General features: G+C 42.7%; 1 protein-coding gene across 8 annotated transcripts in view; it reads left to right on the top strand.

The window, feature by feature from the left end:
- The window catches only part of CAMK2D (calcium/calmodulin dependent protein kinase II delta), a 420,621-nt gene that overhangs the window by 181,217 nt on the left and 227,242 nt on the right, over positions 1 to 12,162 (top strand). For all 8 annotated transcript variants that reach the window (XM_040418340.1, XM_040418343.1, XM_040418341.1 and 5 more), the window contains exon 4: positions 4,882 to 4,936. In XM_040418340.1, coding sequence (XP_040274274.1) covers positions 4,882 to 4,936 — 55 coding nt within the window. The remainder of the gene's footprint in view (positions 1 to 4,881; positions 4,937 to 12,162) is intronic.

Consider the following 12,162-nt stretch of genomic DNA (forward strand, 5'->3'; position numbering starts at 1 on the left):
TATATATTCTAGTTGGCCGTACTTCTTTGAGCATGGCATATTTTTACTTCTGAAGAATCGTGTTTGTGTTGCCATTTTCTAAGAGCCATATTTTTTTTATTTTCCTGGAATGAGGGCTCATTTTTTGCGCAGTAAGGTGACGTTTTCATTGGTCATATATAAATATATATGTGATAGCTGTACTCTAGCTCAGTTGACAGCCATCACTTGCCCCAAGCCACTTCTACAGTTGCTGAGGCAACTGGACCACCCTATATAGAAATGCAGACACAGGAGCAGATATTTGCTGTAAAGTGAAATATCTTGTTGGAAATTCCTTACATTGAACTCTTCACCTCTACAAGTTGCACCTATGATAAGCTGCAGCAGGTTTGATGCAATAGTAATGTTATCAGAAGAAAGCAAAGTTCCTGATAGGTAGAGAACTCTAGGGTGTGCCACCTTGTACAGTACTCAGCAGTAAGTGCTAGATCTTGACAACATATGAAAATTTGATTTATTAGCAAATTGTTTTTGCGTGTCTCACTTTGAGTAGAGACACGTAGTGGCTGCTGAAAAGCACAGATGTGGTTTTCAGATTGATAGTTGATGGTCGTATGATTTTGACAGTTACCCACAGTTACCAAATGTGTTCATATGCATATGAATTTGCTGGTAAAACTGTGGTGGGCAATTTGAAAACCGGGCATGGAATTTTCCTACCCTAAGGCCTCTTTCACACGGGTGTCGCGTGTGAGGGCTGGACAAGATGCGGGAAAATGTGTGATAATTCAGCGCAAGTGCAAAGCGTTTTCATGCGTTTTGCATGATAAAAATCTGCATGTTTGGTACCCAGACCCGAACCCGAACTTAACAGAAGTTTGGGTTTGGGATCGGTGTTGTGTAGATTTTATTATTTTCCCTTATAACATGGTTATAAGGGAAAATAATAGCATTCTTAATACAGAATGCTTAGTAAAATGTCCATTGAGGGGTTAAAAATAATAAACATATTTAACTCTCCCCATCCACTTGATCGCGTAGCGGATCTCCTTTTCTTTATACTTTCTTCAGGACCTGGCTAAAGGACCTTTGATGATGTCACTGCGCTCGTCACATGGTCCATGTGACGTCATCAAAGGTCCTTTAACCAGGTCCTGAAGAAAGTAGAAAGACGAGGAGATCTGCTACGCGATCAAGTGGATAGGGTGAGTTAAATTTATTATTTTTAACCCCTCCATCACTATTTTACTAAGCATTCTGTATTAAGAATGCTATTATTTTTCCTTATAACCTTGTTATAAGGGAAAATAATAAAGATCGGTTCCCCATATCGATCGTCTCCTAGCAAATCGCACCGCATCCGCACTTGCTTGCAGATGCTTGCTATTTTAACACAGCCCCCTTCACTTCCATAGGGTCTGCGTTGCGTGAAAAATGCACAATATAGAGCTTGCTGCGATTTTCACGCAACTCACAAATGATGCGTGAAAATCACTTCTCATGTACACAGCCCTATTGAAGTGAAGGGTTCCTGATTCAGTGCGGGTGCAATGCGTTCACCTCACGCATTCCACCAGCGCTGAATTCTCGCCTGTGTGAAAAGGGCCTAAGGCCTCTTTCATACGAGCGTGACGGATTGGCTCCGGATGCGTTCAGGGTGCGTTCAGTGAAACTCGCACTATTTTCCAAGCAAGTTCAGTCAGTTTTGTCTGCGATTACATTCAGTTCAGTTGTTGATGCAATGCGTTTTTCACTGAAGCCCCATTCACTTCTATGGGGCCAGGGCTGCAGAATATAGAACATGCTTCGTTTTTCACGCAACACAGAAATGATGCGTGAAAAAAACTCATGTACACAGACCCATTGAAATGAATGGGTCAGGATTCAGTGCGGGTGCTATGCGTTCACTTCACGCATTGCACCCGCGCAGGAAAACTCGCTCGTGTGAAAGGGGCCTAAGCAGTTCCATTTTCCTAAACAGGTCTTATAGTCATTGCCCCATAATGCTGCATTTTGAGGACATCGCTGAGATGTTTGCACTTCAACTTTGTGCTGCCCTCACTGAAGGCATCATAAAGTAGTGACAGTTGCACTGAATTCAACAGTGTGTCACTCATGAGATAAAAGCAAGTGGTTGCTGAGAACCTATATTATAATAGTGGCAACCCAGGCCTGGAAAACAGGTAAGTGGGGAGAACAGGAGATCATGAAGGACAATGACTCTTGTAGGCTTGGTGTCACGGACGTACCGAGACATACAAATTTTCCCGAGACGGAGTGAGTGGCAGGAGATCTTTGAGACTGGCAACACGTAGTTTGATCTGATATGTTTACCTTGTGGATCAATAGGTGTCTGTGTTGTTTCTGGTACTGGCCACACCCTTAACCTCCAGGTGTTGCTGTTGTGGTCATTTAACTTTCCCTATTTATAGTTTTCTCGCACAATGCTGTGCGTGTTATAGCTTCAGTTGGACCTGTGGATAGCTGGTGTTTGGATCTCGGCTGAGGTCCTGGTGCTGTCATAGTTTCTTGGAAGTTAAGTGTTACCTTTCCCTTTTGTATTTTGGCTTTTTTGTGTGTTGCATTTCTTTGTTGTTTTGTTTTAGGCCTTAGGGAGACTCCCGTTCATCCTTCCTTTTGGAGGAACAGGGTGTCTCTTTCCTGTCATCAGTACCAGGGTCCTTTAGGGTTAGATAGGACTTTAGGTATTCCTGTGTATGAACTCGCCTACTTCTGGGGTCGGTTCATACTGGTAGTCAGTCAGGACTTTCATTAGGGTTTTCCCTAGGAGGTGTCCATCTTCCTTCCCTAGTTTTCAGGCCTTATTTCCTTTTTCCTTTCCCTCCTAGGTTCGGTGTGGGGTTTCCCTCCCACACTAGAGCGTGACACCTGGGCTGCCATGATTATAAAGCTGGATCTCGGAAATCACTTATTCAGCATCTTTTGCGGCCCCCACTGAAGTGCATGGTTCCGCATCTGACCCACAAAAAATGTGGCTCCTGATGCAGACCCAAACCATGGTTATGTGCATAAGGCCTTTTATAGTTAGTTATAGATGTTGTTTACATTACGTGGTTTCAGAAGGTGAATCTTTCACTTCAAAACATGTTCTTCATGATTTCTGATTTAGTTGCTTTTTTTTTTGCTTTTTTTTATGGCAATTGAAAATGGTTCAATAAAAATGCTTGCAAGTTAAAAAAATAAATTTTTAAACTATGAAAGTTGCAGGTTACCAGTTGTGGGGCTCTAAGTATACTGTACCACACTTTAATGAGGTCCTTTATTGAGAATTCAGTATCTTAGTGAGTAGAGGAGTTGTATTACCGCTGATGTTGATAATGTTATTTAAATGGAAAAAGAAGTTCCTAACAATTACTTGTACAGTAGATCCAAGACGAATCGTACATCGGAAGGGGCTGTATACTGTAACCCTAGCCTTCCATATTACGTCTGTTTACCTCTGCTTTACTACTGTGATCTCTCAGTGAACTTACATTGGCATGAACTCTGTTTGCAATGCATCTCATCTAAGCTATCCGTCATACATTTGTCAGGAGTATTCGCTGATGTACTTACTTAGGCCTTTGTAAATACGAGTGGAATAAGTCTTCCATTGCCTCTAACCTTAAAAATATATTGTGGGAGTCTGCAGCATAGAAAAGTATAGTCTGCGGGAAAAAGAAGATAACTTTGTGTACCATTCTGACAGAGGTCCTATATGTTCACCAATTTATAAAAATAAGTTCAATGTACGCTTCAGGTGCTTTCTTGGTGCATATGCTAAATGTAACAAAAGATTGCTATGTGAACGTTAAAGGGAACCCGTCACCGGGATTTTGTGTATAGAGCTGAGGACATGGGTTGCTAGATGGCCACTAGCACATCCGCTATACCCAGTCCCCATAGCTCGGTGTGCTTTTATTGTGTAAAAAAACTGATTTGATACATATGCAAATTAACCTGAGATGAGTCCTGTACGTGAGATGAGACAGGGACAGGACTCATCTCAGGGTAATTTGCATATTTATCAAATCTGTTTTTTATACACAATAAAAGCACACATAGCTATGGGGACTGGGTATTGCGGATGTGCTAGCGGCCATCCAACAACCCATGTCCTCAGCTCTATACATAAAATCCCGGTGACAGGTTCCCTTTATAGGGGTTGTCTTGTTTCATGATGTTGTGGACCTGTCCTCGGCCCAACACAATTTTGATCAAGAATTTCATTTATATATAATAAGTATAGCAGTAATGCAGTTTACATGTCTTCATGTTTCCAGCTTTTGCATATGTCTTTGCGCAAGGCAGTGTGCTGCTACTTGTAGTCCTTGTTTGCTTTTACTAGTGTGCATCAGAACTCCACAGGTAATGTCATTAATACCAGATTGGTGGAGGTCCAGCTGCAAACACCCCCACAAATAACAGTTTGAAGGGGCACAAACGCTAGTGCTACAATTACAGGGACAGATCCAGCGGACTTGATAAAACATCAGCTTTATTCCAGAATTCACATTAAAAAAAAAAACGCACGACATTGGAGCAGTCGAGTGCTGCATCCTCTTCAGTGTTTACCTGCATCCTGTCTACATTGTATCGGTGGTGTAGGGTAATTTCCAGCTACCACTGGTACAATCTAGATGACGTGAAGGTAAGCATTGAAGAGGATGTAGCACTTACAAGGGTGCCACATCTGCCTTCAAACAGCGGATCACATGGGGTGCCGGGAGTCAGACCCCACTGATATTGATGACCTATCCTGAGGAAAAGTAATCTATAACATAAAAACTGGCTCGTAACCTAACTCAAAACTGCCTTCCCAGCTTATGGTCACCAGTGGCGTATAGTTAATATACTGTTATTATACTGTGCTTATCTAAGTTTTTTTTTCTCTTACAGTTCGACTTCATGACAGCATATCAGAAGAAGGGTACCATTACTTAGTCTTTGACTTGTAAGTAATTGGTTTATATTTATGTATTATCTCAGAACAATAGTACCTTTGTATTGTAATAAGTTCAAATACGGCAAAAATGTCTGCAAAACAGGCTGGATCGGGTGAAAAACACCATCGTTAATTATTAGCAGTACCAGGAATACTTACATTTCTACAAATGATTTCACCAAGGTCTCCAGCGAGTCCACACATAGGCCCTTTGGTCTACCATTTGTGTATGAAATGTTCTAGTTTGGATGGTTAGAAGAAAACATAAAATCTATCTTACATGCCTTTTAAAGGGGGTTGTCCCATGAAAAACATCTACATTTTAAACCAGCACCTAGATCTGAATACTTTTGTAATTGTATGTAATTAAAAATTTTGGATAGCCACTGAGTTATTAGTCAAATATATCTGTGTAGCGCCACCTGCTGTTTGTTCTTTTTCTTAATTTAAGGTGGACACATGCTCAGTTCCATCTTTCAACTCCCAGCAGCCATATCTTCTGTTAGAAGCACTAACAGTTACAGGGAGAGAGCTGCTACAGAAAGGTCACACACCCTGAGAAAAAACATGTCGCTCCTCTCTGTTAATAGCCTGCTTCACACATCAGTACAGGTAATTAGCAGAGTGGGCACAGGGCAGGCACTCACATTGCTCCTCTGTATCTGACACAGTCCTTCTATTAGTAGAGCAGCACTGGTACAGGCAGGAACAGCGATGCTGTGTCATGTACAGTGCTCAGTGCGGCCACTGGGAAGTCCATGCTCCCATACACAGCGTTGTATGGGAGTACGGATTCTAAAACATAGTGGGCACCGGCATTGGGGGCTGGGAAACCGTTATATTACGTATATTAGAAAAAATTAATTTTATGGCATTTACAATAAGTTTTTATAAAGTATATGAAAAGGTTTAGACCTTCAATTTACACCACCTTTTTAGTTGGCTTACTCAAAGGGTTTTCTGGGACATTTTAACTGATGACATATCCTCCTGACACTTGGGGACCCCCCGATCAGCTGTTTGAGAAGGCGCTGGCACTCGCAGTAGCGCTACAGCCTTCTCTCAGTTCACCAAGCATAGCGCTGTCCTTTTGATAGCGGCTGCGTTTGGTATCGCAGCTCGGCCCCATTCACTTCAGTTGGGTTGAGCTTCACCTAAGCCACGTGAATGATGAACGTGATGTCACATAGCCTATGCAAAGCTACAAGAAGGCCACGGTGCGACAACTGATCGGCGGAGCGCTCGGGTGTCTGATGCCCATCATTCAGATACTAATGGCCTATACAGGGGATAGGTCACCATTTAAAAAAAAAATCCCGGAAAAAACCTTCTATTGTCAGAATCATGTGCCAATATTTTGGCATATTCTTGGCACACACTATTGCATCTTAAAAAGGTAGTCCCATCTTGCCCTTACTAAGGCGAGATGGGAACAAGCACCGACCACCAAGTGTCTGGGAAACAGGGTAGCGAGCCGCGAGCAGCTTCCATTGCAGTGCATGGGAGCTGCAGAAACAGTGTAGCTCAGAAAGCTACATGTATGCTGTTTCCCTGATTTGAAAACTCATGACCGCTTTCTGTGCTACGCTGTTTCTACAGCTCTCATGGACTGCAATGGGAGCTACTCGCCGGCCCACTCCCCTGGCCGGCACTTAGTCCCATCTTACCTTAGAAATGGCTAGATGGGACATTCCCTATAAGCCCCATCTGTTTTATGCTAAGCAAACTAACAGATTGTAGGCAACTAAAGGCAATCTTTCGGTCAGTTAGATTGTCCGATCCATGAAAAACAAACTATTCGTCGATCGTCTTTTGATTACAAGCATCCATTACATTCAGCAATGATGTCTCAAATTTGACCAATTATACGATAATTCAAATGATAATTGCTGCCTCTAATAGACTCTAACTGTGCATGTTGTGAAGTCATATTCTGTGCTTAAAGGGGGTTGTCCAGGATTAGAAAAACATGGCTGCACCACACATGTTCACAGGTACAGTAGTGTAGGGTTGTTGCAACTCTGCTTTATCAAAGTGAATGTGCCCCTACACAGTAAGGTTGTCACGATGCCAAAATTTAGATTAGATTTCGATCCCATAAAAAAGTATTGCGATTAGGGATCAACCGATTATCGGTTTTACCGATATTATCGGCCGATATTCAGGATTTTGAACGTTATCGGCATCTATTTTGCCGATATACCGGTAACATAGTACATAAGGCCGAAAAAAGACATTGGTCTTAAGTGAAAAAAAATTCCTTCCCGACTCCAATCAGGCAATCAGAATAACTCCCTGGATCAACGACCCCTCTCTAGTAGCTATAGCCTGTAATATTATTACGCTCCAGAAATACATCCAGGCCCCTCTTGAATTCCTTTATTGTACTCACCATCACCACCTCCTCAGGCAGAGAGTTCCATAGTCTCACTGCTCTTACTGTAAAGAATCCTTTTCTATGTTTGTGTACAAACCTTCTTTCCTCCAGACGCAGAGGATGTCCCCTCGTCACAGTCACAGTCCTGGGGATAAATAGATGACGGGATAGATCTCTATACTGACCCCTGATTATATTTATACATATTAATTAGATCTCCCCTCAGTAGTCTGTTTTCTAAAGTGAATAACCCTAATTTTGATAATCTTTCGGGGTACTGTAGTTGCCCCATTCCAGTTATTACTTTAGTTGCCCTCCTCTGGACCCTCTCCAGCTCTGCTATGTCTGCCTTGTTTACTGGAGCCCAGAACTGTACACAGTACTCCATGTGTGGTCTGACTAGCGATTTTTAAAGTGGTAGGAATATGTTCTCATCACGGGCATCTATGCCCCTTTTGATGCAACCCATTATCTTATTGGCCTTGGCAGCAGCTGCCTGACACTGGTTTTTGCAGCTTAGTTTGCTGTTTATTAAAATTCCTAGATCCTTTTCCATGTCAGGGTTACCGAGTGTTTTACCATTTAGTATGTACGGGTGACTTGCATTATTCCTTCCCATGTGCATAACCTTACATTTGTCAGTGTTAAACCTCATCTGCCACTTATCTGCCCAAGCCTCCAATCTTTCCAGATCCCTCGGTAGTAGTATACTGTCCTCTTCAGTGTTAATTACTTTACACAGTTTAGTGTCATCTGCGAAAATTGATACTTTACTATGCAAGCCTTCTACAAGATCATTAATAAATATATTGAAGAGAATAGGGCCCAATACTGACCCCTGAGGTACCCCACTAGTGACAGTGACCCAATCTGAGTGTGTACCGTTAATAACCACACTCTGTTTTCTATCATTGAGCCAGTTACTTACCCACACAGACGTTTTCTCCCAGTCCGAGCATTCTCATTTTATATACTAACCTTTTATGTGGTACAGTGTCAAATGCTTTGGAGAAGTCCAGATATACGACATCCATTGATTCGCCGCTGTCAAGTCTAGAACTTACCTCCTCATAGAAACTGATTCAATTAGTTTGGCATGACCGATCCCTCACGGAGCCATGCTGATATGGCGTTATTTGCTTATTTCCGTTGAGGTGCTCTAACGCTGGGTTCAGACCTGAGTGTACCGAAGGAGCGCTCTGTATGCGCGATTGTATCGCGCGTTTACAGACGTGGCTCCGGCAACAAGCAACGCCCATAGTCGCGTGTTCCCGGAAGTCTATGTACGGGAACGCAGGACCATACGCCCCAAAGAAGCTCCTAAACTTCTTGGGGCGTCGGGCGTTTTACAGCGCGATCGTACGCGCTGTAAAACGCCCAGGTGAGCACCATGCTGATAGGGAAGCATTGGTTTCTCCTTGTTGAGCGTTTTACAGCGCGTAGGAACGCGCTGTAAAACGCTCAGGTCTGAACCGACTGTCAGATAGCATCTCTCAGAAAACCTTCAGTTTACCCACAACAGATGTTAAACTTACCGGCCTATAGTTTCCAGGCTCTGTTTTTGGACCCTTTTTGAATATTGGCACCACATTTGCCATGCACCAATCCTGTGGGACATTCCCTGTTAGTATAGAGTCCGCAAATATCAGAAATAAGGGTCTGGCTATGACATTACTTAATTCCCTTAGGATACGGGGGTGTATGTCATCCGGTCCTGGCGATTTGTCTATATTAATCTTTTTAAGTCGCTGATGTACTTCTTCCTGGGTCAGACAGGATACTTTTAATGGGGAATTTATTTTTACATTCTGCATGTCATCTGACAGTTTATTTTCCTCAGTGAATACATTGGAGAAAAAAATATTTAACAGCTTTGCTTTCTCCTCGTCGCTCTCCCCCCTCATTACTCTTTAAAGGGCCGACACCTTCAGATTTATACTTTTTAACATTTATATAATTGAAGAACATTTTAGGGTTAGTTTTACTCTATTTGGCAATTAATCTCTCGGTCTCTAGTTTGGCCGCTTTTATTTGTTTTTTACATGTTCTATTTTTTTCCTTTATAGTTTTTCAGTGCTTCCGTGCTACCTTCCTGTTTTAGTGATTTATATGCTTTCTTTTTGTCATTTATTGCTTTCTTTACAGTTCTGTTTATCCACATTGGTTTCTTTTTGTTCCTTAACCTTTTATTCCCATATGGTATGTACCTCTCACAATGAGATTTTAGGATACTTTTAAAGATATCCCATTTTGTGGCTGTATTTTTATTTTTGAGGACTTTTCCCAGTTAGTTAGGCCTATGGCCTCTCTTAGTTGGCTAAATTTAGCTTTTTTGAAGTTTGGTATTTTTGTTCCTCCGTGTAGAAACGCTCTTTTGAATGATAACTGGAAGGTTATTACTTTATGGTCACTATTTCCCAGGTGTCCCCCAACCTGCACGTCAGTTGTTCTGTCAGGCCTATTGGTTAATACTAAGTCCAGTATGGTCATCCCTCTATTCGGGTCCTGATCCAGTTGGGAGAGGTAATTGTCTTTGGTTATTGCCAAGAATCTGTTTCCTTTATGAGATATACAAGTTTCAGTTTCCCAGTCTATATCTGGGTAGTTGAAGTCCCCCATAATAACCACCTCATTATGATTTGCCGCCTCGTCTATCTTGTTTAGTAGTAGATTTTCTGTGGACTCTGGTATATTAGGTGGTTTATAATAAACTCCTATTAGTAATTTATTGTTTTTGCCTCCATGTATCTCCACCCACAGTGACTCCACATGTTCATGTCCCTCACTTATATCTTCACGGAGTGTGGGCTTTAAACAAGACTTTACATAAAGGCAAACCCCTTTTGGGGGGGCTGGGGGGGGCACACTGCTCCACCAATGACTTTAATACTGGGGTTAAAGAGTGGGGGGCGCACTGCGCCACCAATGAAAATAACGAACGTTTAATACAAATACAAGCGGTGGGTGCCGGCGGCAGAATCACATAGCCTTGCCCCGACCTCTATCACAGGGATGCGATCTGCGGCAATTAACCCCTCAGGTGCCGCACCTGAGGGGTTAACTGCAGCGGATCGTAGCGCCTGGCCATAGAGGCCGAGTATCGGGTATGTAATTCTGTCGCTGGCACCCGCAGCCTGTATTTGTATTAATGGGTTAGTTATCATCATTGGTGGAGCAGTGGCCACAGACCCTCCCCTCCTCCTCCCGTCTCTTCTTATTGGCAGCAGCAGCGGCACAGTGGGGAGGGAGAGTCTGCTTCCTTCTCCCCTGTGCTGCTGAGGAGAACTTGGCACACACTGAGAGCCAGGCACTCCATGTTCTCTGATCCTATAGGCTGTACAGTAGCGCAGTCTAGTATCGGTAAAAGGCAAATCCCGGTATCTAATCGATACCGAAACAAACGTAACGATTGGGTATTGATGATTCAATACCCGGTGCAACCCTACTACACAGTGAGTACGGTGTGAAAAAAAGTTGAACATTTTGGCGCAAGTCTTATTTATCCAAAAATGTGTATGCTTTGGCTGTTTTCCACCGCTCACAACATTGGAAAAATGGTCACTAAGTGGAAGCGGGCATGTCCTCTAATTGACTGACAAGTTTACTATAATTTACATTATAAACTGGAGTAAATTATAGTGCAAATCTAGACCAGATTGCAGCTGGCGTAGAACTGAATGTCTGCCGCACGGACGGGCAAAAGTTGCTAAAAATAAACTTGTCACACTTTACTCCAAAATAGTTTGGACTAAGGCTACTTTCACACTCGCGTTTTGGGCAAATCCATAATGGATCTGCAAAAACGGATCCGTTACAATAATACAACAGCGTGCATTCGTCATGAACGGATCCGTTTGAATTATCTGTAACATAGCCAAGACGGAGCCGTCATAAACTCCATTGAAAGTCAATGGGGGACGGATCCGTTTTCTATTGTGCCAGATTGTGTCAGATCAGTTGGATCAGTTTGGCTCAGTTTCGTCAAGCAGACAGAAAAATGCTGCAAGCAGAGTCTTGGTGTCCGCCTCCAGAGCGGAATGGTGACTGAACGGAGGCAAACTGATGCATTCTGAGCAGATCCTTTTCCATTCAGAATGCTTTAGGGCAAAACTGACCCGTTTTGGATCGCTTGTGAGAACCCTGAACAGATCTCATAAACGGAAAGCCAAAACGCCAGTGTGAAAGTAGCCTAAGACTGGTACACGAAACGCAGCTTTGAGTAAATTCCAGTCAGATTTTTTGCTATAGGATGCAGTAAGAGGAATTTACCTTTTTAGAGAGAACATACCGTGTAGTAAACGTATAGTGAGAACTGATGGCCAGTACAACAGTAACTTAATTTTTACTCCTCTAAGGCTACTTTCACACTAGCGTTAATATTTTCCGGTATTGCGAGCCGTCATATGGTCTCAATACCGGAAAAAACGCTTCCGTTTTGTCCCCATTCATTGTCAATTGGGACAAAACATAACTGAACAGAATAGAATGCTCCAAAATGCATTCCATTCCATTCTCATACCGGAGAGCAAACCGCGGTATGCTGCGGTTTGCTTTCCATCCTGGGATGTGGAGCAAGACGGATCCGTCATGACACACAATGCAAGCCAATGGCGATGGATCCATTTTCCCTGACACAATAGAAAATGGATCCGTCCTTCATTGACTTTCAATAGAGTTCATGACGGATCCGTCTTGGCTATGTTACAGATAATACAACCGGATCCGTTCATAACGGATGCAGATGTTTGTATTATCAGTAATGGAAGCGTTTTTGCTGAACCCTGCCGGATCCAGAAAAAACGCTAGCGTGAAAGTAGCCTTGTATGCATTTTCTTTTTTTTCTTTAGTTTTTCTTCCA

The sequence above is a fragment of the Bufo bufo genome, chromosome 2, assembly GCF_905171765.1.
Source record: "Bufo bufo chromosome 2, aBufBuf1.1, whole genome shotgun sequence".
Lineage (NCBI taxonomy): Eukaryota > Metazoa > Chordata > Amphibia > Anura > Bufonidae > Bufo > Bufo bufo.